The sequence below is a fragment of the Tiliqua scincoides genome, chromosome 4 (genome assembly GCF_035046505.1).
Source record: "Tiliqua scincoides isolate rTilSci1 chromosome 4, rTilSci1.hap2, whole genome shotgun sequence".
NCBI classification, from domain to species: domain Eukaryota; kingdom Metazoa; phylum Chordata; class Lepidosauria; order Squamata; family Scincidae; genus Tiliqua; species Tiliqua scincoides.
In genome coordinates this window covers 219,548-246,093 of record NC_089824.1, presented here as the reverse complement: position 1 = coordinate 246,093, position 26,546 = coordinate 219,548, and the positions used below count along the sequence as shown (strand labels likewise).

The following is a 26,546-nucleotide window of genomic DNA, read 5'->3' as shown; positions in this document are numbered from 1 at the left end:
GTCTCTGTGTGGGCTGGGCTCTGTTCAGGAGACCCCAGGAGGTCTGTGACCTGACTGGGGGGCAGGAGGGGGAAGCCTCACCCTGCCGTCCTGTGCTTGCAGGAGATCTGCATTGAAAAGAGACCGGGAGAGAAACTGGGCATCAGCATCCGGGGTGGCGCCAAGGGCCACGCAGGAAATCCCTTTGACCCCACGGACGAGGGCATCTTCATCTCCAAGGTACGGTGTGGCACATGCTCCCCCCACCGTCATGTGAGCCGTCTGCTTCCCCGAGGCAGGTGCCGGGGTCCCTGGGGCCATGAGGCGAGGCTGGCCAGAAGCTGACCTTGCTTGCCCTTGGTGGGGGGGGGGCTTGTAGCCTGAGAACTCATCTTGGGGTGGAGGGGGATTCCTCTGGAAAGTGGTGGGTTGGCCACCGCAGCTGCTTGTTTGGTGGAGAACTGTCTCTCTTCCTCAGTCCTCAGCTGGAGAGCTGCGGGAGGCCAGGAAGCTCTCTGCTCCTGTGTATCCCCCACCCGCACTCTCTGGACCTGCCTGTCAGCCCTGGGCACAGCCCCTGGGCCCGGAAGAGCAGGCAGTGGAGAAGCAGGGCTCCGGCCAGGCACTTCAGGGCTTGTCTTGGTGGGAGGGAGGGAGGAAGCCTCTCCTTACAGAATTCCAGCTGCCTTTTTGGAGGGGGTGGGGGAGACTTCCTGGTGGCTGCCTGCTTTGCAGCCAGAGGGCAGGAAGGCTTTGCCTCTGGGTCCTCCTGGTGCCTGAAAGGCTGACCTGGGGACAGACGGACAGGAGTGTGTGTTGGAGCTGCTTGGTCTGGCTCAGCACTGCGGAACACCCAGGAAGGAGCATCTGGCAGCTGGCAGTGTCCGGAAGAGCACCTGCTGCAGCTCCAGGCTGTGGAGGGCAACCAGTGGGGCTGCACCGCCGGGGGCAGGTAATTGTGCCAGGCCAGGCAGGCGTTAGGAGCGGTCTGAAGAAGAAGGCGCCTGCTGTTGGTTCCTGCTGCTGTTCCCAGTCATAGGGAAGGCAGGGTGCAGAGTTCCCTCCCTTGGACGTGCTTATCGATCCCTCTTGAGTTCAGCGCTTGTCCTGACAGAACCTTAGCTGGATTCTCGGAGCAGTGACTGGGTCCCCTTCCAGCCCACAGTCGTGTGTTCCCCCAGGCTCTCACCCTCAAGAACCTTCGGGGGGGGGGGCAGGTGTCACCTTACCGAGGTGTTGGAAATCAGTGCCTTGTCAGCCAGTGAGGAGTGATGGCTTTTCGATGGGGTGGGAGCTCCTTAGAACAGGCCTGTCATCTTCCCCGGAGGCAAATTCCCATTTGTTCTGAGAAGAAGGTGCCTCTGTCCCCACCCATTGCCTCCTGAGGAAGAGGAGGGCACTCCCTAAGAGAGTCCTAAGAAGGACTCAGGGGTGTACACAAGGCCCTTTCTGCCTAGTGGTGCTACTTTCCGCCCTCAGCAGCACCATGATGTATGAAGTGAGTTTGGCATTCCTGCTCTAGAATGGTTTCAGAAAATCAGTCCCTGGTGGTTTCTGGTGAACAGCCCGGTGTGGTGCATGGATCTCCCCTGTCTGTGGTTTGCATACTGAGGGACATATCGGCAAGCCTGGCGGGTCTTTGGCTGGGGTGCCCTCCAGGTCTTGCAACTTGCTTGACCAGGAGCCTGGTAGCGCCTGGGGCATGCAGGTCCTTAAGAACAGAACAGCCCCTCTGGATCAGGCCAAAGGCCCATCTAGTCCAGCTTCCTGCATCTCACAGTGGCCCACCAAATGCACAAAAGACAACAAGAGACCTAAATCCTGGTGCCCTCCCTTGCATCTGGCATTCTGACATAGGCTTCCTCCCTTCTTTAACGTAAATGCCCACCCCACCTCCAGCACACACCTCCCTGTCCCTCCTATACCGTTAATAGCCCAGGATTGCGGTATCCCACTGATTCTCTGCATTCCACCAGTTTTCCGTTATGCCCACGATATCAAAGTTTTTTCTAGGCACCAAACATTCCCGTTCTCCCATCTTTGCTTCCGGCATTTGCATAAAAGCATTTGGACATGGAATGCCCCAGGATGGGCTGCTTATTAGCTCCTTGATCCCTGCATCCTCTCATTGTGCCAAACCGTCTGTCACATCCCATCATGCTACGATTCCCAATTTCTTCTCCTACTCTGCCTTTGTCTTGTTGTTCTCTAACCTCCCCATCCTCATCCCATAGGGATGAGGAATCCTGAACCGGATGCTCCTCTGCTCCTGTCAGCCTTCCCCCAGGGATCAGTTTTAAAGCTGTTCTGCCACCTTTTTAATGTTATGCACCAGCAGTCTGGTTCCATTCTGGTTCAAGTGGAGCCCGTCCCTCTTGTACAGGCTCTGCTTGTCCCAAAACGTTCCCCAGTGCCTAACGAATCTAAACCCCTCCTCCCGACACCACCGTCTCATCCACGCATTGAGACCCCTGATCTCCGCCTGCCTAGCTGGCCCTGCGCGTGGAACAGGTAGCACTTCCGAGAACGCTACCTTTGGGGTCCTGGCTTTCAAATTCCTACCCTATAGCCTAAATTTGGTCTCCAGGACCTCCCGGCTACACTTCCCCACGTCGTTGGTGCTGACATGCACCACGACCGCTACCTCCTCCCCAGCAGTCTCTACCAGCCTATCTAGATGAGAAGTGATGTCCACAACGTTCACACCAGGCAGGCAAGTCGCCCTGCAGTTCTCACACCCGTTGCAAATCCTTCCTTCTTCAGAGGTGGAATCTGCAGAGCAGCATCAGGGACAGTCACAAAGTGCTGGCAGGATCAGTCTTGGTGGTTGTGGCCTTTGGCTGCTGGGACTTTGGCTGGCAGGGTAGACTTCAGCAGGGCAATTCCCTCTCCCCTTAGGGAGGCACCACTTCTCTGTGTCCCAGCCGTGCAAGCTGAGCCACACCAGAGCCCCTGGAGGGGGGAGGGGAGTGGACCTGTGAGTCCCCCGTGCTATGGTTCTGTATGGGCCAGTCTGCCTGCCCCAGCTGGGTGGGGGGGGGCGTGGTTCAGGGTTAGTGCCGTTGGTGTGAGCTTGGGCAGGCTGACTCCTGGGGGCCTGCTGCCTACTGAGGTCCGTCCTACTGGTCCAAGTCCAGGAGGTTGGACTGAAGGGGGGAGACCTTCCAAATTGCAGCCCTGTCCGGGGAGCGAACCCTCTCCTAGGGATTCCTTGCTGCAGGCCGCCCTGCCTGGGGACCAGGAGGAGGAGTCTCCCAGCAGTGTGGGCCAAACCGCACCAGGTCCACGCCACCGCCTGCCTTGTGCCCTGCAGGTCAGCTCCACAGGGGCCGCAGCCCGGGATGGCCGGCTGAAGGTGGGGATGCGCATTCTGGAGGTCAACCACCAGAGCCTGCTGGGCATGACTCACACGGAAGCAGTCCAGATCCTGCGTGCAGTGGGGGACGCACTCCTGGTTCTTGTTTGTGACGGCTTTGATGCCAGGGCTGTGGCTGCCATGGAGGTAAGGGGGCCCCACCAGTGCCAGCTGCACTCTGCCCCACTCCCTGCCCCCCCTCGTTTACTTTGTTCACACTGTGGGGCTGCTGCTCTGCTTTCGATTTTGATTTTGAATGCCGCTTAGTGGTGGGTTCGCTTAAGGGTCCTAAGGGTGACTGAGAGGCAGGTTACAACCCGCTTGTTCCTCCTCCATTTCATGAGCCCCCCTGAAGACATCCGTCCCGCTCTTCCCGGGCAGGGCCCCTCTGCTGGGCACCTGTCTACTTTTGCCGCACGTTCTCTGCCTCTCTTACAGATGTCTCCAGGGATCATTGCCAACCCCTTTGCAGCCGGAATCGGGCGCAAGAACAGCTTGGAGAGCATTTCGTCCATTGACCGGGATCTCAGTCCAGAGGAGCTGGATATCCTTCAGAAGGTGGGGGCTCCTGGTTTGCAATTGCGGGGAGGGGAGGGTGTCACTATGGAAGGGAGAGCCCTCCCTCCCTTCCTTCCCCTGCCAGTTCTGTCTACCCCCTCTTCCCCCACAGCTCCTCTGTGATCTGGCTGTGGTTTGTCTGATGAGTCTCTGCCCATCTCCTTTGTCCTCAGGAGATGGAGATGGTGAGGGAGACAACCCAGTGGGAGAGGGAAGAGATGGAGAAAGTGGTGAGACTCTCTGGCGCTGGTGCCGCTCCCCCAGCCAGCCAGCCAGCCAGCCAGCCAGCCAGCAGCACTCGCTTTCCCCCTCTCTCAAAAGGGGGAGCACACCCCTATCCTTTCTGCTTTGCTGCCTGTGCTTACCTGCGCCCCCTCCTGGGTCCTCTTGGCCAAGATGGGCATTTCCAGAGGATGGCTGTGTGTGAAGTCTTGGCGAGGGGGGTGGCGCTGAAATGGGCGCCCTCTGTCTGGGTGCTTGTACCAGTGAGGCCCTCGCTGCTTGCATGGAATGCTTGTGGTCAGCTTTGTGCTTGCAGCACCTGCTTGTGGACAAGGGATGTTTGCTGCTGCCGAGCAAGCGGAATGGTCTGGGAGTGATCCCAGGGTGCAGGGAGGACAGCAGGGTAGGCAGGCCTCTGTGCAAGCCCTGCTTTGAACCCTCCAAGCAATGCCCAAGGCACCCTGTTAGCTTGCAGGGCTGCTGTGGGCATGGTAGAGTTGAGCCTCTCGCAACTGCCAGGCAAGCGCTCTGGGTCTGTTGTCAAGAGTGGGGCAGGCTTTTGCGGACACCTCATGGCAGCGATTCTCAAACTATTTAGCCCAGGACCACTTTTTAGAATGATAATCTCTTGGGACCCACCAGAAGTGATGTCATTAACCTGGAAGTGACATCATGGCCAGCAGTGACATCATCAAGCAGGAACGTTTTTTAACAATCCTAGACTGCAATCGTATCCACACTTAGTAAGCCCATTGATTTATCATTGTTAAAACGTACACATTGTAGTCTCCTCAAAGTACAGATCTCCCCAAATGCAGTCACATACCTTGTTGGCATCAAGTCTAATATACTAAAAATAAAATATTGAATGAATGGGAATCCACCTGAAATTGGCTCATGATCCACCTGGTAGGTCCAGACCCACTGTTTGAGAAACAGTGCCTTATGGGTATGTGACATGAGCTCTGGGGAGTCTAGTCCAGGGGCTAGTAACTTTGCTTTGGATCATAAGAACAGTCCTGCTGGATCAGGCCATAGGCCCATCTAGTCCAGCTTCCTGTATCTCACAGCGGCCCACCAAATGCCCCAGGGAGCACACAAGACAGCAAGAGACCTCCATCCTGATGTCCTCCCTTGCATCTGACATAGCCCATTTCTAAAATCAGGAGGTTGCACATGCACATGGCTTGTAACCCGTAATGGATTTTTCCTCCAGAAATTTGTCCAATCCCCTTTTAAAGGCATCTAGGCCCGATGCCATCACCACATCCTGTGGCAAGGAGTTCCACAGACCAACTTCACGCTGAGTAAACAAACTTTTTCTTTTGTCTGTCCTAACTCTCCCAACACTCAATTTGAGTGGATGTCCCCTGGTTCTGGTGTTGAGTGAGCGGGAAAAGAGCGTCTCTCTATCCACTTTATCCTTCCCATGCATAATTTTGTATGTCTCAATCATGCCCCCCCTCAGGCACCTCTTTTCTAGGCTGAAGAGGCCCAAACGCCAAAGCCTTTCCTCATAAGGAAGGTGCCCCAGCCCAGAAATCATCTTAGTTGCTCTCTTCTGCACCTTTTCCATCTCCATATCCATTTTGAGATGTGGCGACCAGAAATGGACACAATACTCCAGGTGTGGCCTTACCATCGTTTTGTACAATGGCATTACAATATTAGCCATCTTATTCTCAATACTTTTTCTAATGATCCCAAGCATAGAATTGGCCTTCTTCACTGCCGCCGAGGTATCCACTACCACCCAAGATCTGATCTGTCACAGACAGCTCAAAACCCATTAGCCTATCTGTGAAGTTTGGACTCTTTGCCCCAATGTGCATGTCTTTACACTTACTTACATTGAAACGCATCTGCCATTTTGCTGCCCATTCTGCCAGTCTGGAGAGATCCTTCTGGAGCTCCTCACAATCACTTCTGGTCTTTACCACTCGGAAAAGTTTGGTGTCGTCTGCAAACTTAGCCACCTTGCTGCTCAACCGTGTCTCCAGGTCATTTATGAAGAGGTTGAAAAGCACCAGTCCCAGGACAGATCCTTGGGGCACACCGCTTTTCATTTCTCTCCATTGTGAAAATTGTCTATTGACACCCACTCTCTACTTCCTGAACCTCGACCAGTTCCTAATCCATGAGAGGACCTGCTCTCTAATTCCCTGACCTTGGAGTTTTCTCAGCAGCCTTTGGTGAGCGACTGTGTCGAACGCCTTCTGAAAGTCCAGATATATAATGTCCACGGGTTCTCCTGCATCCACATGCCTGTTGACCTTTTCAAAGAATTCTAAAAGGTGAGGCAAGACTTACCCTTACAGAAGCCAGGCTGATTCTCCCTCAGCAAGGCTTGTTCATCTTTCTTTAATGTGGCACTTCACCATTTTACCCTGAATAGATGTTAGACTGACCAGCCTATAGTTTCCTGGGTCCCCTCTCTGTCCCTTTTTTAAAGATCGGTGTGACATTTGCTATCCTCCATTCCTCTTGCACTATGGCTGTTTTGAAGGACAAGTTGCATATTTTAGTCAAGAGATAGGATACTTCATTCTTCAATTCCTTAATAACTCTTGTGTGAAGGCCATCAGGGCCCGGTGACTTATTGAACTTTAATTTATCATTTAGGTCTGAAACATCTTCTCTTTTAACCTCTATCCAACTTAATTCCTTAGTCAGGAGGAGCCGTTCATGCAGCAGTATCTGCTCGAGGTCTTCTGCTGTGAAGACAGATGCCAGGAACTCATAATTTCTCAGCCATTTCCAAGTCTCCTTTGATCTCCCCTTTCCCTCCTTCACTATTGAGAGGGCCAACCGCTTCTCTGGCGGGTTTCCTGCTTCTGACATATTTGAAGAAGCTTTTATTATTCCCCTTAATGTTACTGGTCATGCGTTCCTCATAGTCTCTCTTGGCCTCCCATATCACTTTCTTACATTTCTTTTGCCACAGTTTATGTTCCTTTTTATTCTCCTCATTAGGGCAAGACTTCCATTTAAGAAAGGAAGCTTCCTTGCTCTTTACGGCCTCTCTAACTTGGCTTGTTAGCCATGCGGGCACCTCCTGGACTTAGTTGAGCCCTTCTTCCTTTGCGGTATACACTTCTGCTGGGCTTCTATTACTGTTGTTTTAAACAGCCTCCATGCACTCTGGAGAGATTGGATTCTTTTTACCTTCCCTTTCAACCTCCTTCTAACCAGCCTCCTCATTTGAGGGAAGTCTGCTTGTTGGAAGTCAACAGTTTTTGTGAGAGATTTGCCCAGTATTCTTCCCCTGATGTGCATGTTGAAACGGATCACAGCATGATCACTGTTCCCCAATGGCTCAGTAACACTGACATCTCTAACCGGGTCCTGAGTACTGCACAATATTAAATTCAGAGTCACCTGTCCTCTGGTGGGCTGCATGACTAGCTGCTCAAAGGCATCAGCCTGTCCTCGGTGCTGGGCAGCCTGTGGGATGAGGCCTGGGGGTTGTGGGGAACCACACTGTCTCCGGTCTGCTCTGGGGAGACCCTGGCAGGGTGTGCCACCTTCCCTGCCGTCTCAACACAGAACTGGGGAGATCTGATTGTGGGACCAAGGCACGAATCTGCACCTTCTGGTGCTGGCTTGCTCCAGCAGCATTCTGTGCCCCTCTTTCCACTTTCAGAGCTCTGGTGTGGGTCAGGTTTGAGTGCCCCCTCTGCCTGTCAAGCCTCCTAGCATCTCTGCTCTCGCACGGCTGGGAAGTTTGCCTCTGCCTCGGGGCCTTCCATGCCCACCTTCACACCATGCGGTTTTGCCACCGCCCTCCTTCCTCTTGGGACCCCCAGCCACCACTGGCCCTTGGCTTGCTCCGTTTCTTGTTCAAGTGGAAGCAGTGCTGGGACTGTGCTGGGCGCTTCCTCTGTCTGTTCTGCTGCTCTCGTCCTGGTCCCGGGTTCTTGCTTTTCTCTGTAAGAGGGAGGGGGGCATTCATCACAGAGATGGTAGCCCTTCCCCTCCACGAGGCCAGGCTGAACTGAAACTTGTTGCCTCCTGGGGAGGGGTTCCCTGGTCCCCAGTTTTGGCTTTCTCTTTCCTCCGCCACCCTTTCCTATATGTTTCCTGTCTTCCATCCCCATTTTCCCAGAGGCAGGAGTGGGCCCTACACGGAGGGCGGGGGTTCAGCAGGCCCCACTGGCTTCTCCATTGAAGTGGGGCTCTCTAAGACCCAGTAGAAGCCTCTCTGGAGCCGCACCATCAGCAGACAGAAGGCAAACAGGGCAGAAGCGGCAAGAGGAACAGGAGCGCGGGTGAGCGCTTTCCCCAGGGGAAACCGCTGCGACTCAGAACTCTGCTAGCAGGTCCGGAGTAGTGGTTAGCTTTGGAGCAGGTTGCTACCGCGCCCCTGTGAGGCAGTGGAGTGACTCGCATTTTCCCCGCACCAGCCCCGCAGCCAGGGAGAGTTCCTGCCTCAAGGAGGATCTCCCTTCTCAAGGGGTGTGCAACATGGAGGCAGGTACTGGGGCGAGCAGGTCTTCTGTGGGGGGAGGGGGACCTAGTCTGTTCCCCCCCCCCCACTCAAGGCCAGGTGCAAACAGTTCCCTAGCTCTGATGGTGATGCAGAGTTCTCCACCAGTTTGGACACATCTGGGCTGACTCCTTCCCCCTCTCCCCAAAGGTCTGGGCAGGCAAGTCTAAGGCCCTTCCCTGGGCTCCTCAGTAAAAGGCCAAGAGGAAGGGGAGTTGTCGGGGGATGGGGAAGAGGAAGAGGAATATGAGTCCCAGAAACTGGCTAGTTTGTTCCCAGCACAGTTGTGTCCCAGGGTACTCTCTGAGGTGTTTCAAGCACTGTATCTGAGTCCTCCTGAAGCAAAACCCAGCCAGAGAAGTTGGGGACATCTTCCAGGGCAAAATTACTTTTTCCGCGGGGACCGGCGAAGCCAGACATTGTGCCCTTCTCAGAGTGCTTGAGGATGCTTGGGCTCACTCCATCCACAATTCCCAAATCACTGATTGGCTGTATTCCTTATCAGACAAGACAGTGTAGAACAGGGGTGCTCAATAGGTGGATCGTGATCTACCGGTAGATCGCGAGGCAAAATGAGTAGATCGCGGAGCCCTGTCTCTCCAAACTGTTAATATGTCAGTTTCGTCTAGTGACTAGACGAAACTGACATATTTAGCTGACACTAAACTGAAACTGACACTTTAGCTGCTCTTCAGGCATGCAGCAACAAAACTGATGAAACTGACTAGACTCCAGCAGGGGCTCCATACATTAAAGGGGGTGTCTGTCAGACGCTTCCTTCCCCCCTGGTAGATCTCCGGGCCTTGCTGGGTTTCGAAGTAGCTCTCGAGCCAAAAAAGTGTGAGCACCCCTGATGTAGAAGCTCCAGGTCCTCTCTGTGGATACCCCAATTGTAGCCATTTCTTCCTCCACGATATTGCCTTTGGAGGGTGAACGGGGACCACTGCGATCGTAGTGTGTTTTAAGAGACAGCTCTCTTAAAAGAAATGTTCAAGTGTCTGGGCAGGGCCTGAGAGCTTCAGCAACTAACTCCATTACGGCCTGAGCCACACCTGTGGGACGAGGAGCCGGCTGCTTCTGCACCCTTGCTCCCCCAGGAGGCAAAGCATTGCCTAAAAAGATCTCCCTGGCAGCTGTGTTCTCGGCAGACTCCATTTTATGCAGCTTTCTGCCAGGGCCTTGGCAGCGAATGTGGCAGCCAGATGTAATGCTTGGCTGAGGCAGTGGGACGGAGATGCCGCCTCAGTTACCAAGTTAGGTGGCGCCTCTTCAAGGCACCAGGCTTTTGGACGAAGCGCTCAGTCCCCTATGGAGAATAAGTATGAGCACAAAGTCTACCCTGCAGCAACTGTTACCCTGCACATGCCCAATCTCATCTGATCTCGGAAGCTAAGCAGGGCCTGGTTAGTACTTGGAAGGGAGACTGCCTGGGAATACTTGGTGCTGTAGGCTTATACTATAGTCTTTCGAGACTGAAGGTTGCCAACCCTTAAAGTCTACCCTCCAGTAGGAAGGTGTCTGTCTTGTGTGCTCCCTGAAGCATTGGCTGGGCTCCTGTGAGACAAAGGAAGCTGGACTACGTAGATGGGTCTGTGGTTGACAGCAGTGCTGAGGGTTTGCACCAAACTCTTGGTGGCTGTGGTAACATACTTGCGCCTACAGAGGGTATCACTTTTCCCTATCTGGACAATATCCTGATCAAATCGCCCTCCCGTGCCCAGGCTCTGACAGACGTAAGGGTCACGCTAGCTTGCCTTCAGCAACATGGGTTTGTGGTGAATGAGAAGAAGAGTTTTCTGGTACCCACCCAAAGGATCGAGCACCTGGGTCTTCTGATTGACATGGGAGCATTCTTGCTGTCCGTCTTCCTGGATCAGCACAGTTAGTCAACAGGAGCAGGGCCACAAACATCATGGACCGAATGACCTTGGCCAGACTGCAGGGTCTAATGGTGTCCTGTCAGGACATCGTCCCACGGTCCAGATTCTACCTGCGCCTGTCGCAGATGCCGCTCCAGCCCCACCTTTGCAGTAGAGAGCACAGGATACATCTTCGGGTGCAGATCCCCGAGTTCTTGAAGGAGAGCCTAGCGTGGTGGTTGGTGCTGATCAGGCTTGCCCAGGGAGTACAACTGGAGCTTCCCCAACAAGTTGTGGTCACCACAGATACGAGTCTGTTAGGTTGGGGAGCCCACATGCAGCAGGAGATGGCGCAGGGAACGTGGTCGGTGGACGAGAGCAAGAATAGCATAAACTGGTTGGAGCTCGGCCATTTGTTTGGCCCTTCAGATGTCAGGCCAGCAGGTGCTGCTTCAGACAGATTCCATGACTGCCGCCAGGGTGGGACGTGCTCCAGGAAACTTGTGAGGGGGCAGCCCAGCTCCTCTTATGGGCAGAGCGGTATCTGGCCTCCATATGAGCTGAACACCTGGCCGGGACAGTAAGCACAGCAGATGACTTAAGCAGACAAGTCAGTGACTTGGAGTGACAGCTGCACCCCGGTGTTCAGAGAGGTGACACTGGCTGGGGCCTCCAACTGTAGCTCTGTTTGCCTCCAGGGAGAACGCACAGCTGACAAGGTTTTTCTCCAGGCCTGCCGTGGAGGGGGCCGTGTGCAGACGTCCTTCACAGGCCACAACCTCTGGGCCTTCTGTGCCTGTTTCCCCCAGTGCAGCTGTTGCCCCTCATTTTAGCAAAGGTCCAAGTAGAAAGAGCAGAGGTGATTCTGGTTGCGCCCCTTTGGCCAAGGCGTCCGTGGTTCCTGGCCCTACCGCAGCTGGAGTCTGGGGGCCGCTGGAGGCTGCCACCATTGGAGGGTTATCGCCCTCAACCAGCTCTGTTCCAGCTAATGGCCTGCAGCTTGTGCAGGAGGCACTGACTAGATGTGGGTACTCCACAGGGGTTCTGTCCACCCTCCTCGCCTCCAGAAGGGACTGCAGCAGGTTGAGCTATGGAGCTACTTGAATAAAGTTTCCGTCCGGACAGGGGCCTGTTGGCCACCAAGGTCAGAACGAAGCATGTCCTGAAATTTCTCCAAGCCGGACTAAAAAAAGAATTGAGTGCCAACACTCACCGCAGGCAGGTGGTGGCCATTAATGGGACCCTGTGCGCTGGTAGCGAGCATGGTGTGGTTTCCCATTCACACATCAAACGATTTCTTAAAGGTGTTTCCCACTTGAATCCACCTACTGCGCACAGGTTCCCTAGTTGGGATCTTCACAGAGTGAACATAAGAGCCCTGCTGGATCAGGCCAAGGGCCCATCTAGTCCAGCTTCCTGTATCTCACAGCGGCCCACCAAATGCCTGAGGGAGCACACGAGAACAGACAAGCTGCGTCCCGGTGCCCTCGCCTGCATCTGGCCATCAGAGGCATCTTGCCTCTACCTTGCACATACCTACCATGACTTGTAACGCGTGATGAACTTTTCCTCAGAAATTTGTTCAATCCCCTCTTAAAGGCTTCCAGGCAAGATGCCACCACAAGGCACTGATGGCTTTGCCTTTTGAGCCTGTGGCCAGGGTTCCCCTGACACTCAAGACCTGGGGTCCGCAACCTGCCACTTTGGAGCCGCAAGTGGCTCTTTCAGCCGCCTGCTGCGGCTCCCTGCGGGGCCAACCCGTCCCGGGGGGAGGGGTTTGCCCCTCCTGCGAGGCAGCCACTGCTCACCAGCCCGAGCGCACGCGTGCAGCTCCCATGCCTCCTGCGGCTGCGCCCCATAGGACGGTGCGAACAGCTGGCGTACCCGCACATGCAGCTGCGCTGAGAAGTAGCCCAACTGCCCGCCCCACACCTCAAGTGCTGAGCTTCCAGCCAACACAGGTGAGGCCAGATCAGAGAGGGACGGTGCGGGCAGGAGGAAGAGGAGGGCGCCGGAACAGCTCCTACCCAAAAAGCCCGCACTGCCGCCAAGGGCAAGCCCCCCCCACCGCCGCTGCAGGCGCACGTTCCCTCCTGCCCGAGCCACAGCGCCAGCTGCCTGCCCGTGTATGGGAGGGCATGTAAACAAAGGGGTTTGAACACCCTGATGACCCCCCTTCCCACAAGCAGCCCTGACCCCACGGAACCAAGGCAAAAGCAAGCAATTGAGTGCAGCTGCTCTGTCCTCCTCCCAAGCTCAGAGCACATTCCTGTGCGTGTCTCCTCAGAAGTAAGTCCCATTGTGCTTACCCCCAGGAAAGTGTGCACAGGATTACAGCCTTCGAGCTCCCCACTCGGCATCCCCCGTCGCTCACTCACACTCTCACTGCCCCATTTCCTTCACTTGGAAACTTGAAAGGGGTTTGGAGACCCCTGCACCAGATGGTATTCTGTATATGTTTGTATACTGTATGTGTAACATACTGTATATGTGCACCAAAGCATATTTCATGGTTGGGAAGTAATCACTGTTAGTATACCTTTTATTTTATGCAGTTTTGAACTCTTAGCTTGTTTGTTCAGGAGCACCTTTGTGAACAGTGTAAAGTAGTACTAAGTGGTCTTGTTCAGAGGTAGTATTGTGTGGAAAGGCATTTACAGAAGTACAGAAGTAAATGACAGTAAAGAATGACAGTATCCTTCACAAGCAGTTCACCTGTGCACAATCTAAAACTGTTGTTCTCCAACTGTGGGTCTGGACCTGATTTTTAGTGGGACCTCTAAGAGGGGAGTGTATTATATAACTGGGACCTACAAGAGGGGAGCGCAAACTATATATGCAGTGTTATCTTCATTTTAGATGTCAAAAGGATTTTGTGGCTCCCAAGGTTTTCTTTTTCCTGGAAAACGGGTCCAAATGGCTCTTTGCGTGTTTAAGGTTGCTGACTCCTGCTCAAGACCCTCCTTGCAGTCACCTCAGTGCAAAGGGTTTCAGAACTTGGAGTGGGAAGCTCACAGCCTCTTATGGATGAACCCATTTTTGCCCAGCTCACAGGCATGGGCATTTGGCCCCTGTTGCGTATATGCAACTTCGGGCAGAAATGGCTTAAGCTTAATGTCTGAGAGCATAGCTTCTGAGCATGTGCAGGAAGTTGGAGCACCCACCCAGCAACATGGCGCTTGGAGGCACTGCCCTAGATGGCCTGTCGCAGGGATCTGTGCTTGGGGAGCTGCATTCAGGGAGCTTCTGCCCCTGGGCGCAGAAAGGTGGTGAAATCGGCCCTGCGCCCACCAAGGTGGTTTTGCCTGCCCAGGTACCCCTCCCAAGTCTGTGGAGCTGCAGCACTGGCCAGTTGGCACTGCAGAGTCTCCCAGCCTCAGGTGCTTGGGCAGAGGTGCCTCGGCGCAGGCAAGTCAGAGATCTTTCCGGCAAGAGATTCTTAGCACCGGAAAAACTACTCTCACACACCAGGAGTCTGCGGTTCGGAGGTGGGGTCTTGGCTATCATGACTGCGCTCTCTGCATCACTCGCTCCTCTGTGATGCGCAGAACCCTCTTGGGGGAAGCCTGGCAATATCCAGAACGGATTGCACACCGCATGTTCCCTGGGCTGCTGAGTGGTTGGCGGTTGACAGAGTGCCTGGCTAGGGCGGCCAGCCAGCCAGGGTGGGTGCCTACACCCAGTGCGTTGTGGTAGAGTCGCAGGGAGCACTGCAGAGCTGTGTCCTCCCTGCGGGATCCAAGGACAACGCTTGGGAGTCTGCGCAGGGCTTGTGGGCAGAGGGGTGCGTTCCCCACCCCCGCCTGAGCAGCAGGCAGCTGCCACTGATCATAGCATCATGAAATCATGGAAGGGGCCTCATAGGTCATCTAGTCCAACCCCCTGCCTTAGGCAGGAAATCCTCTCGGAGCATCTCCAGCAGGTGCTTGTCCAGCCTCTGCCTGAATATCCCCCCTGAGGGAGAGTCCACCACCTCTCGGCAGTCTGTTCCTCTGCCGAACCGCCCCCGGCGTCAGGGATTTTTCCTGCTGCCTAGTCGAAATCTCCCCTCCTGCAGTTTGTACCCCTCGGGTCTAGTTCTGCTTTCAGAGGCAGCTGAGCACAAATGGTTCCCTTCCTCCACGTGACAGCCCTTGAGGTATTTGAAGAGAGCTCTCGTATCCCTTCTCTTCTCCAGGCTGAGCATGCCCAGTTCCCTCAATCTTCCTCGTAGGGCTTGTCCTCCAGCCCCCTGATCGTCCTGATCATCCAGCGTGTCCGGTTGGTCACCAGGGCAGGTGCTCGGGGCTCCTGATGCTTTTCCCAGGACCCGTGTCCGTCAAGCTCCATGGCTCTCCCCCGCTGCCTTCCTCTGTTTTGCCCTGCAGAGAGGTGGCAGATCCTGGCGGGCGAGGGTGTGGGCAGGCTCAGGAACACAGAAGTTGCTCCCTGTGCACCAGCTCGCAAGATCCACCCAGGTGGTTCCCGTGACAGGCCGACCTTCTCCCTTTTGGGTGGCTTTGAGGGATGGGGGGGCCTGCCTCATGAGTCTGTTGCCAGAAGTGCTGCTCTGACTGGTGGGCTGGGGGTGCTCAGCTGCTCTCTGGTGCGCACTAGTGCGTCACACTGAAATGTAGCCAGGCACTTTGTGGCCCACAACCTTCTCTCCCTTAACTCGCACCCTCACTGACTCAGCGGGACGGATTGGGGTGCTGCTGGTCTCTGTGTTGGCCTTCCTGCTGCTCCAGGGTGTCTGTTGCTAGTCCTGGCCTGCCCCCCTCCCCCCTTGTTTCCTCTGCGGTGTGTCCTTGACCTCCCCTGCCCCTCAAGCTGACGCCCCCTCTTGCTCTCTCTTTGCCTTTGCTCTCTGTCCCTGGGAAGGAGCAGATGCGCCAGGAGCAGGAGGCAGCCACACGGCTCCTGGCCACGGAGGAGGAGGTGAGAGCGGTGGAGGCGCACGAGGGAGGGCGCAGCCGGGCTGGAGGAGCTCTGCCTGTCCGTGGGAGCCACTGCCCTCCCTGAGCCGCCCTTGCCTTCCTTTGCAGGACCTGAGGGCTCAGCCCCTGATGCTGGACTACCGCACCCTGGCAGCCCTGCCCAGCAGCAGCCTGCAGAAGCCTGGCCGCAACGTGAGTACCTTGCAGGGCCCTCTCTAGGGGGGCCTTCCTGGTGGGGGGGGAGAGGGAGTGTGGAAGCTGCACAGGCAGCAGCCAGAGGTCTGTTATTTGTGCCCCCCTCCACCACTGGACTAGTAAATACTTGGGAAAGGCGGGGGGGGGAGTGTAGTTCCTTCAGAACAGCTGCTTCTGCTGCTCTCTGAATACCAGGATTAGACTAGCAGTTGTTTGGCTGGAATGTGAGGAGGGTCTGTAAATGGGGTGGGCTGCGCAGAGGGGGGCTTGCTCCCGGTGGTCACTGGGGCCACCGTGGGGAGAGTCTGTTGCCATCCAGCTCTGCTGTTTGTGAGCTTCTGGGGGGGGCTCTCCAGTATTTCCTCAGGCCTGACCCTTTGAGCCTGCAGTTGGCTTGGGAGGGGTGACAGTGGGACCTTCCAGAGCAGCAGCAGCAGCAGCAGCTTGCTCCAGGCTGGGGATGGGAGGCTGGGAAAGCAGCCAAGCGGTGGTCTCTCTTTGGGGTGGGGTGGGAGGAGCAGAGGAAGCCCAGCCCTGTGGCTGGCCTGGCATCTCCCAGGTAGCCCCAGGCCAGACTGCTTTGTCTGGCCCCCCAGCAGCCTCTCTCCTGCACTTCCTGGGTCGGGAGGAGTACTTGGGTCGAGTGCTCGGCCAGTCCAGAGGCTTTGGGGACTTGGTGGAAGATGGACGGCTGGCTCTGCGAGGGCAGGGTGTGTTGCCAGTGCCTGCCGACGAAAGGAAGAGGAGTGTCCAGGCAGATGTGCTGGGGGAGGGGGGCTGGCGAGCCCCCAGTCATCTTTTGGCATTTGGGCACCACGCACAGCAAGAGCAGTGTCACAGGACTGGCAAAGGCTGGGAAGGGCAGTCCAAATGGCTGAGAGGTTGGCGTGTCTTCCTTGTGCGAGGTGGTGAGACCATTTGGGGTCGGTTGGAGTTGAACACGGGCAGCCTGCACGGTGACTGAGGTCTAGAAGCACGGAGCAGATGAACTCCTGGTTGCCCCTGACAGTGGCAGTGGACTCGAGGCAAATGAGGCGCCCGTTTTTCCCAGGGTCCTGGCTGAGGCGATGGCTGGTGTGATGGGGGAATGAGGCATGTCCGCAGGAGAGGAGGGAGGTTCTGTCTCCGCTGCAGGGCAGCAGTGCCCCCACCCCCGGCCTGCGTGGGAGCTCTGTGGGTGGGTGTTCCGGGACTCTTGGTGGCACTGTGTGGGGCGGACTGCGCAGACCCCCCTCCTTGCCCACCTGTGCCTGCCAGGGTTGGCCCGTGACCGTGTCTCTCCTTCTCAGCCCCTCTGCTGTGGGATGGACGTAGACTCGCAGCCGGTTCCAGGGCCAGAGACTTCTGCCAGCCCTGTCCCTTGCTCAGGCCCTGGTCCTGCGAGCGGCACTGCTGCGGCCTCTGCCAGAAGGTCCGTCCTTGCAGTGCAGCCTGCGCAGGAGCAAGCCCAGTGCCCGGAGGAGCAGAGTTCCGTGGATTCCCAGCCCATCCTCTTCAGCGCCAACCCCTTTGTGGTGGCCAATCGGCGAGGCCTGGCCTGCTTGGGGGGCCCTCCTCTTGGCTACGGCCAGGGGGGTGTGCTGAAGACCAGCCTCTGTGCCCAGGCAAGCGCTCTGGCCTGCCCTGCCTGTTGTGTGCTGTGTTGCCGCATGTCCCCCCACCTGCTGGCTCTGGGCGGTGGAGTCTCGGAGGGGCCCGCTCTTGGGCTCGGCCCTTCCTCCACCTGTGGGCTGCCTGTGTGTGGTGCATGCAGGGATCATTTGCTGTGTGTGTGTGTGCGGGGGGGGGGGTGGCTTTCAGCAGTCCTTGACAGCTTTAAGGGGTCTCTGAATTGAAGGCGTGCTCTGCTGCTGGAGGACTTTGTGGAGGGGGCCAGCCGTGGGGAGGGCAGAACCACCCCTCTGGCAGTGCTGGAGTGGGGCAGCCTGTCCTTCTGGGAAGTCCTCCTCTTGGTTGATAGGCAGAAACCCTCAGTGGGAAGGACACCCCCTTGGCTTCCAGGCCGGGCCTCAAATTCTGGCAGCGCTTGTCTCAGGCAGTGGTGGGGCCGTTTGAATGCCACCGCAGCACCTGGCTGCTTTTCTGGGAGAGGACTTGGGCCCACACCTCAAAGCTCGAGCAAGGAGCGTTCCATCAGGTGGAAGTGAGCCGGGAGTCTCCCCGCTCCCTCAGGCCTTGTCGCTGCTGGGCAGGTCTGGTGCTCTGCGCAATGGCGCAGATGGACATGGGGCCACATGCCTGTCTCCTGTGACTGGGCGCTTGTGGCGGCAACTCCCCGCCCCTGCGCCTGGAGCGACAAGCGGCTCTGTTTCTACGCCAGCAGCCCGCCCAGCCACATCGCCTGGAAGTGGCTCACAGCAGGCGGCTGCCGTTGGAGGTGCTGTGGCGGAGGCGCACGACAGTGATTGCTTTCCATCCCGGCTGCTTGGGAGCCGGCAAGAGGCCTCACCAGGAGCCACAAGAACCCCTCGGTGCCCCTGACGGACCAGGCAGCTCCCTTCGGCTTGCGGGTCTCTCAGGGGCTGTCTTGGTCTCGGAACACACTTTGGCTGCTTTCACGGGAGCAGACAGAGGCAAGCTGCCCCCCTGTGGTTTGCCCAGAAATGCAGGCCAGCGCCCCAGAGTCACCCTGCTCCTTTTGGGGTCCAGACCTCAAGGCCCGGCCCTGGCTGTGAGTGTGCTGGTTCGGAAGCTCCTTCAGCTGCTGCTTCCATGGGGCTGCCTGCCAGCCTCCCTAGCAGCAGATAGGCAGGTGGTGCAGTCCTCCACAGTTTCCTCATCCTCCAGACTCCTCTCTCTCTCGCCTGCTTGGTCACCCCACTTTTGTCAGTTCATCTCCCACTCCCTTCCCCAGGTGCAGCCACTGGGAAATCTTTTCCCGTCCTCCTGTCACCAAAGGTCACCCATCAGGGCAGGCAGACCCAAAACCAGACTGAAACGGACGCAGACGGTTGGCATCACCCAGGACAGCTTGGAGCTGCCGAGCTCCAGCCTCTTGCCCGAGAGGGGTCTGCTTACAGCTGGCCAAGCTGGTCTGGGCTCAGACCTCATCATGGCCACCCTGAGGCAGCAGGGACATCCCCCCCCCCCAGCCAGCGACTCTTTTCTGCATTTGGTGCCAGGATGGTCGAAGACTGAGTGGACAGGTGGACAGCCACCCTCTTTGAGTGCCTTCTCCACCTTCTCAGGCCATAAGCGCTGAATACCGCTGGGTCCTGTTGGCCCAGAGAGTGCAGCGTCAGGTTCCAGTTCATAGTGTTGTTGTGATGTAATGCTAGCAGTCAGCCTGTGCTGGGCTGGTGTATTCTGCAGTTCAGAATCCCACTTTTTGTTGAAAAGCAAAAAAGGGGTGGTTTTCAGCAAAAATTTCATTTGCCAAATGACCAGTGGTGCCCTGGGGGTTGATTGCCGAGGAAGGCGTGAGTCCCAGGAATGGAAGCCTGGCTTGGGAGGCTGAGCACAAAGCCCCCCGCTGGCCAGCCTTAGCTGCTGGCAGGTCCCAGCGGGGGGGGGGGGGAGCCTTTTCCTGGCATCCCCCAGGCATGTCAGTTTTGCTCCTGTGTTTAGAAGAGACTGCCCCTTCTTCCAGGAGGGACTGTGGAGCCTCAGGGGCAGGAGGTCTGGCTCGTGGTAGAGCTGCCGCCTCCTATGCCTGAGGATTTGAGGGTGCCAGTTGGAAACAACCAGAAGTGTCCGAGAACTGCCAGCACGCTGATGCCCTGACAAGCCGACCCTCAGTGGCAGAGAGCAGTTGCTGTCAGGTGGAGGTGGAGGCGAGGCGGCCAGAGAGAGGCCGGACCGGGAAGGAATGCAGCTGGAGCGAGGGTTCTAGGAAAGATCAGAACGACAGGATGCAAAATCCCTGCAGGGTTCAGAAGAGCCTGCTGCGTAAAGCCTCGATGAGAGCCTGAGGACCAAGAAGGGCGGTGTACAAACACCTGTGTTGTTATCAGCCCTCCTGCCTCTGTCCTGGACTCCGGGTCCTTGGCAGAGCCTGAGGACGGAGTTTGGGACCATCCTCTGCTTCTGCGCATGAGGGGTGGCGCTTGTCAGACCAGCCCTCGGCAGGGGTGCTGCAGCAGGCTGCCAGGTTGCAGCTAGATGCCTCCCTCCTGCGTGCAGCCTTGGGGGACCTGCCACCCCCAGTGCTGGTGCTGGCACGCCCAGGCTACTCCTCCTCCCAGGGTGCGCTGCTGGCTGTAAAGCTGCCCTGCCCTGAAGCCCCGGGAGAGAGGAGGACCTAAGCCTGCCTGGCAGGCCGCAGTTGCCCACTTGCTGGTGTCGCCTGTGGCAGAACGGAAGGACTTCTGCTTTCGCCACGCAAGTGGTGGGGGGAGTCCAGGACTCCCAGGGGAGGGTCCCTGTTTTGCCCCCCATTGGCTGGGGGGGAGGGCTACCTCTCCCCTTGGAGGACCTGCTGCTGGCAGAAGGCCCTGCCTGCTGTGTGTGCGGGGGTGGGGGGGTGTGCTGCTTAAGGCCATGAGTGAGGCCGTGCTGTCTCAGGGAGTGAGGATTTGTGGTGGAGGTGGCACACGGGGAAAGCCTCAGCTCAGTGGGCATGGGGGGCTTAGGTCGACCACTGGCACCTCCTGGCCACAAGGCAACTTCTTCCTGTGGGGCCTGAGCCTAGATCCAGGCATGCGGGGTGTGGGGAGAGTCATGCTGTGGAGGCTGCCTGTGTTGTCCCTGTCCTCTAAGAGCCCCCCCCCTCTCAGACCCTGACAGGGGAAGGTGACTCCAGAGGTGCCTGGCGAGGTCCACCCCACCTTCCTGGCAACCAGCAGGTAAGCAATGTGGCACCGGGCGCAGGGCAGGGCAGGGCAGGGCAAGGCTCTGTTTTCTCTTCTGCTCTCAGCCTCTCTCTCTGGTTCTCTCTCTGGCCTTGCCACTCTCCAGCCACCGCAGCCAGCCACCCCCCGGCCTGCGCACCTGATAGGCAGAGAGACTCGCTTCGTAAGTCTCCTGGTGTGCAGTGCCTGCTCTTCATCTCTCCCCCCCCCCCCCGGCTTCACAGGCCTGGGTGGGGGCACTCCTGGGTGAGATCCTTGCTTGGAGGGGGCTCACCTCCTCAGTGGCTGCTGCTGCCGCCAGCTCTCTGTCCTCCCCACCCCCACCCCGGATGCTGCTGCTGCTGCTGGCCTGGTCTCTCGGAAGGCTTCTGCAAGGAACCGCTTCTTGCCAGGGGGTGACTGGGCCGGAGCTGGGTGGCTGTATAGGCTCATGCGGGTATCCCTGCTGGGTGGGGCAGGGTACAGGAGGGAGGTGGGCACAGGGGGCCAAGAGCTTGAGGCTGCCTCAGTGGGTGGGGTGGGCTTGTGGCTGTGGGGCCCAGTTGGATGGGGAGGGGCATGGAGCTGGGGCCACACCGCTGCCAGTGGGGGAGGGAGGGGGCGTGCTGGTCCTCACACCCTTGCCTGTCTGCTTTCAGGCTGCCATCCACTTCGCTTCTGCGCACAGTGAGAGCAAATTGGTGAGTCTCTTGGCCCCCAGCAGTGCCTTTCCCCTGGGGGGGGCGACTGGGTTTGGCCCGCTGGCTAGGCTGTCTCCAGCTGTGCTGTCTTGTTTCTCTTGCGTGCAGCAGCTGCAGACCAAGCCAGGGACCATCCAGCCGCTCTCCCGCACACGCCCAGTCCCAGTGCTGGCTGTTGCTGCTGCCACTCAAGGTCGGGACAGCCCTAACCCGTTCCAGCAGGCTGAGCTGGGCTCCGGCACCCAGAGCTCTGTGCGTAACTGCTGCTTGCTTTGCCCTCTGACCCTAAGCAGGTCTCCCGGGGGAAGGCCAGTGCCCGCTGGAGGGGGAGGGGGACCTTCCTCACCACACGGTTGCACCCTTCTTGGCCGCCCTTGTGCTTGACCGTGGCCTGCTTTTCATCCCAGCCTCGAACTCCCAGGCCCTCCTCCCCAGGCGAGGTTCCCGTCAGTGCCAAGCAGGTCTACAGGGCCTTTGCAGCTGTTCCAATTACACACCCGCTGCTGGAGTCGGAGGTAAGTCGGGGAGGCCTGCTTTGGGGGTGGAGATGTGGGGGTGCTTTTCTGTGGCAGTGACCTCCTCCTCCTCTTCTGTAGGAACTGCAGAGCCAGAAAAGCGCAGAGAAGCCCCAGACCCCCTTGGAGGTGAGCTGGGGTGGCGGGGCGAGGTTGAGGGTGGTCCTGAGCGCCAGGAACTCGGCCCACGTGGTTCTTCTGCCGTGCTTTAGGTGCTGCCCCCAGGAGGCCTCCACAGCCCAGAGCAGCGGTCCTTCCGTGAGAGGCAGAAGTACTTTGAGGTGGAGTTAAAGCAGCAGCCTGCAGAGAAGCCCCCCAAGCGGGTGTCTTTGGTTGGGGAGGAAGACCTGAGGAAGATGAAGGAGGAAGAAGGTGAGTGGGGTTAGGAGGCAGGGACAAGGCCGCGCTGTCTCGTGGCTGCTCTCCCTCAGAGCCAGCCAGACCCGCAGTCGCTCTCTCTCCGCGTGGACCCGCTGCCCTGCCAAGAGCGGCTCTGGAGCTCCTGCAGCTGGCTGAGAGTGGGGAGTGGGTGGGCTGCCTGTGCCCATGGGGCTGTGTGAGCAGTTTTGCCCGCCTCTGCTCCCCCCATGTCCACTGTGACGGGGGCAGGTCAGGCTGCTGTGGGGCAGCGGGCCAGCACAACTCTTGCTTCACTGGGGTCTTCCTTGCTTGGGCAGCTCGCAAGCTGCAGCAGAAGCGAGCCGAACTACTGGAGGAAGAGGAGGAAGAGGAGGCTGAGGGCCAGAGCCCTCCAGACTCCAAGGGGCCCCCTTCCAGTATCTTCATTGAGGGAGTTGAGTACAAGGTTGAGAAACTGGAAGGGAGAAGTCGGCTCTCCCCGACGGCCTGGTGAGTACTGTGGACCAGCCGTGTGCCCCTCCCCTCCCCTCCCCTCCCCTCCCACTGGAGCCTGTTACCCGGGTGGGGCTGAGGCAGTGCCGCTGCTGCCCTTCCTGGGGCAGAGGATGGTGCCAGCTCTCTCCACCCTGGCTCACAGTGTACACCTGCTCTCAGGCCAAGGTAACTGCCAGGTATTTCTAGTGAAGAGGAAGGGGGTACTGGGGTGGGGCAGAGTCACAGCCCAGTCTCCAGGCCCCCCACTGACCCTTCAAGGGCAGCATGCATTTGTTCCCCAGTGATGTGGGAGAGGGTTTCCTGAGGAAGGCTGGGGGCTTGAACGAGCCCAGCCCCTGACAGTTCTTGGTGTGCCTGCCAGGTTCCCTGAGCCCGAGAGACCCACTGGCTCCCAGAGGAACTCCTTGGAGGAGGGCCTGAGACTTGAACACGGCCCCCCTTCTGTGTCTGGGTAAGCAGGCAGGGGAGCAGTGGGGGGAGGCAGGGGGTTCCTGCGCCCAGCAAGCCTCCCTGGAGTCCTTCCCTCTCTCGGCAGGCTGAGCCCTGCGTTGGGGCCTCCAGTGAGGACCGTGAAGGCTGAGCGGCGGCAGCAGGAGCGGCTCCGCATGCAGAGCCCAGAGCTTCTTGGTGCACAGGAGAAAGACCTTTCCCCAGCAGAGCGCCGGGCCCTGGAGGCGGAGAAGCGGGCCATGTGGAGGGCAGCTCGGTAGGTGACGGGCAGAGCCGGGGGTGGGGGTGCCTGGGTCACCTTCTTGGACCCAGCTCAGCTTGCTGAGGCCAGCAGGAGGCTGGGCTGCCCGTGCTTCAGAGTGGCAGGGAGGGGCGTTTGGCGAAGCTGGGCCCGGGGCTGCCGTTTCTTCCCACTGGCCGTGCCTCACCTCCTGTTGGGGTAGCTGAGGGGCTCTGAGAGACACAGGGTGGTCTAGGCCACAGTAGAGTATCCTTCCCCCCCCCCCCACTGAAGTCACTGGTCAAGGCGAGCAGCCCCTGATGGCCAGCGGGCGAGGTGCCCAGCAGCCTGCGCACCCCTCCCAGCCTACGCTTGGCCTTGGTGGCACCACAGCTGAGCCGAAACAACAGCGGCCCTGGCCCTGGCCCTGGCCCTGGGAGTGGGCGTGGGAGTGGGAGGCATCTGCACAACGGGAGCGTGGCTGCCAGCTGGGCTGTGGCCGGATGCCTCCGCCTGCCTTGCTAGAGGGCTGTTTCACCCCATCAGGCGGTGCAGGGTGTCCAGGCAGTAGCGGGCACTTCAGGAGGGGAATTCTTGGGGGCGAGGAGTGGCAGGGCCTGCATCAGACCCTCTCTGTCATCACAGCTTTGCAGCATCCTCGGGTCTTGGGCTGTGGAGGGCAGAAGAAGATCCCCCACCCCCAGATCTGCCTGCAGTCTCTTTCCCCGTAGCCAGTTCTTGCCACAGGACAGTGTGCCTGGCTGGGCCAGTGCTGCTCTTGCTGGCCTGTCCCAAGACCTTCCGGGTCGGGAGTCCTGGTCAGACAGAGCAGTGGGTTTCCCAGATTGGATCTCGCCCACCCCACATGGCTGCCTCCGACTCCCACCAGGCCGGTGTCCGCAAGCCCTGCCCCACTCCTCCTCTTCCTGGTAGCCTTGAGAGGGAAAGGGCAGCAGCAGCAGCAGCCCCCTTTTCCTTGTGCCCTCCCTCACAACCTTGGTGCTCTCAGCCCTGGGGGTAGGTGGGTGCCAGTAGCCCTCCCTGCCAGCTGGGCCTTGCAGAGTTGGTCAGGCAGTGACTTGGCACTGAGCCGCCTTTGGAGAGCGGGTCAGCCAGGGCTGGGGGCGTTCAGAGATCTTGGGCAGGCTGGTGAAACTGCAGACCCCCCATTCACGCAGAGTAGGTGGACAGGTGGGGTTCCGGGGGGGGGGGTGTTTCCTCCTCCCCCACTTGCCTGCCTCCTTTGAACTCTTCGCTTTGCATGGCTGAATGTGGCATACTGGCCACTCCTCTTCGGGCAAGTCTTCCCTGCCCCCCCCCCGCTAACATTGCCTCTGTCTTTCTCTTGCCCATATGCTTGTGACCAGTTGGGCTTGCTGGTGTGATCATTGGGGGGGAGGGCGGCACAGACTGAGCTGCTTTTCCTTTCCTGAGAATCCCCCTCCTCTTTTCCCTTGTGCTTGTCCGCTGCCCCCCCGCCTGGCTCCCTCAATCTGTGCTCTCTCTCTCTCTCTCTCTCTGGCCATGCCTGTCTCCTCTCCTTCTCAGCTCTACCACCCTAGAAGAGAGCCTTAAGCAGTACGAGCAGGACCTGGCCAAGAGGCTGTACCAGGCCCGGCAGCAGGCACCGGGAGCCCCTGGGTCTCAGAGCCACTCCAGGTGTGCAGAGCAGGGTCCTGTTTCTGGGTCTCTCCCCCCCCCCCCCACACTCACATCCTGGTTCAAAGGGGCAGCTTGGCAGGCAGAACCTCTGGCTGTGAAAACTGAGGGCAGGGGGCTCTGGTGGGGGGAAGGGGTGTTTCTTCCAGCAGGGGCCTATCAGCTGGAGGCATAACTCCCCCCTCCCCCATTCCCTAGAGCAGCAAGGTGCTGACGGGTCTGTGTGGCCTGCTGGGGTGTATGTGGTGCTGGGACGCAGGCGGCAGCCCACCCTTCCCTGAGCGCATGCCCGAGACAGTGCCGTTGCTGAAGAGCGTGCGGAGCACCCCACTGGCTCTGCCCAAGCCCCCCTCCTCAGCCAAGGCAAGACTCTGCCCCGAGAGCTGGCTGGGAACTGGCCAGTGGCTGACCTTGGAGCTGCCCTGTGTCCCTCCTTGATGCCTGAGAGCAGAAGCAGGCAGCTCCAGCCCCCCCTTCTGTGGCTGCCCAGGCTCTCAGGGGACCCCCACGTAGGAGTGCAGGGGGTGGGACCCTGTGGTGTGACTGTTGCAGGCCCAGTCGGTCAAGTCGTGGACTAACCCCTTCTACGCTTTGTCTCCCTCTTCTGCTGGACAGGATGAGGTCCCTGGAGCAGGATGCCCTCAAAGCCCAGGTGGTGATTGCCAAGTCACAGGAGGGCAGGAAGCGCAGTACCCTGGAGCAGCTGGCAGAGTCACCGTCTCCTGCCCCCACCCCGTCGCCAACTCCCCTGGAGGGTATTTGCTTTGCTTTGAAACAGCTGCTTAACTCCTCAGCAGGCTTTTCTGGCTGCCCTTTGGCCCACTCGCCAGGGCAGCACATGGCCCAGGGTGTGGTGTGCACTAGTGCCACATAGGGAAGGAGAAGAGCAGGACTGATGGCAGAACGGAACGACCCGGCAGTCCCTGGGCTGTTCCAGATGCCTACGGCCAAGAAGAGATGGAGCTAGGCCAGCTTTTTTGGGGTGGGGGGAGAGGCGTTTCAGAGTTTGAAAAGTCCTCCTTCTGGCCGCCCCCACCCGGCTTCAGTTAGGAAGGCAAGGTAGAGAAGGGGCTCTGGTGGAAGCCAGGCAGGGGCCCCAGGCTTCCAAGGACTTTCTGGGCCAAGCGGTTCCAGAGGTTCAGGCAGGCACTGAGGTGGCAGCACTGCTTCTTCCGGTAGGCAGTGGGCCCCGTCGGCCGTTGCTCTGCAGCACGCTGTGCAAACTAAGATGATTGCGGGGCTGGGGCACCTTCCTTATGAGGAAAGGCTACGGCGTTTGGGCCTCTTCAGCCTAGAAAAGAGGCGCCTGAGGGGGGACATGATTGAGACATACAAAATTATGCAGGGAATGGACAGAGTGGATAGGGAGATGCTCTTTACACTCTCACATAACACCAGAACCAGGGGACATCCACTAAAATTGAGTGTTGGGCGGGTTAGGACAGACAAAAGAAAATATTTCTTTACTCAGCGTGTGGTCGGTCTGTGGAACTCCTTGCCACAGGATGTGGTGCTGGCGTCTAGCCTAGACGCCTTTAAAAGGGGATTGGACAAGTTTCTGGAGAAAAAATCCATTATGGGGTACAAGCCATGATGTGTATGCGCAACCTCCTGATTTTAGGAATGGGTTAAGTCAGAATGCCAGATGTAGGGGAGAGCACCAGGATGAGGTCTCTTGTTATCTGGTGTGCTCCCTGGGGCATTTGGTGAGCTGCTGTGAGATACAGGAAGCTGGACTAGATGGGCCTATGGCCTGATCCAGTGGGGCTGTTCTTATGTTCTTATGTTAACTGACGTTCCTTCTGGA

The 26,546-nt window shown here is 58.2% G+C and overlaps 1 protein-coding gene across 15 annotated transcripts in view; it reads left to right on the top strand.

The window, feature by feature from the left end:
* The window catches only part of SCRIB (scribble planar cell polarity protein), a 78,882-nt gene that overhangs the window by 37,918 nt on the left and 14,418 nt on the right, over nucleotides 1–26,546 (top strand). For 3 of the 15 annotated variants that reach the window (XM_066626474.1, XM_066626475.1, XM_066626467.1), the window contains 19 exons: nucleotides 103–219; nucleotides 3,293–3,481; nucleotides 3,773–3,892; nucleotides 4,066–4,122; nucleotides 15,320–15,376; nucleotides 15,484–15,567; nucleotides 16,860–17,174; nucleotides 20,286–20,354; nucleotides 20,467–20,523; nucleotides 20,999–21,040; nucleotides 21,149–21,292; nucleotides 21,448–21,555; nucleotides 21,637–21,684; nucleotides 21,768–21,927; nucleotides 22,233–22,404; nucleotides 22,772–22,861; nucleotides 22,946–23,116; nucleotides 24,629–24,739; nucleotides 25,355–25,494. In XM_066626474.1, the coding sequence (XP_066482571.1) occupies nucleotides 103–219; nucleotides 3,293–3,481; nucleotides 3,773–3,892; nucleotides 4,066–4,122; nucleotides 15,320–15,376; nucleotides 15,484–15,567; nucleotides 16,860–17,174; nucleotides 20,286–20,354; nucleotides 20,467–20,523; nucleotides 20,999–21,040; nucleotides 21,149–21,292; nucleotides 21,448–21,555; nucleotides 21,637–21,684; nucleotides 21,768–21,927; nucleotides 22,233–22,404; nucleotides 22,772–22,861; nucleotides 22,946–23,116; nucleotides 24,629–24,739; nucleotides 25,355–25,494 (2,251 nt within the window). The remainder of the gene's footprint in view (nucleotides 1–102; nucleotides 220–3,292; nucleotides 3,482–3,772; nucleotides 3,893–4,065; nucleotides 4,123–15,319; nucleotides 15,377–15,483; nucleotides 15,568–16,859; nucleotides 17,175–20,285; nucleotides 20,355–20,466; nucleotides 20,524–20,998; nucleotides 21,041–21,148; nucleotides 21,293–21,447; nucleotides 21,556–21,636; nucleotides 21,685–21,767; nucleotides 21,928–22,232; nucleotides 22,405–22,771; nucleotides 22,862–22,945; nucleotides 23,117–24,628; nucleotides 24,740–25,354; nucleotides 25,495–26,546) is intronic. The other 12 variants (XM_066626468.1, XM_066626473.1, XM_066626472.1 and 9 more) reach the window with 12 other exon arrangements.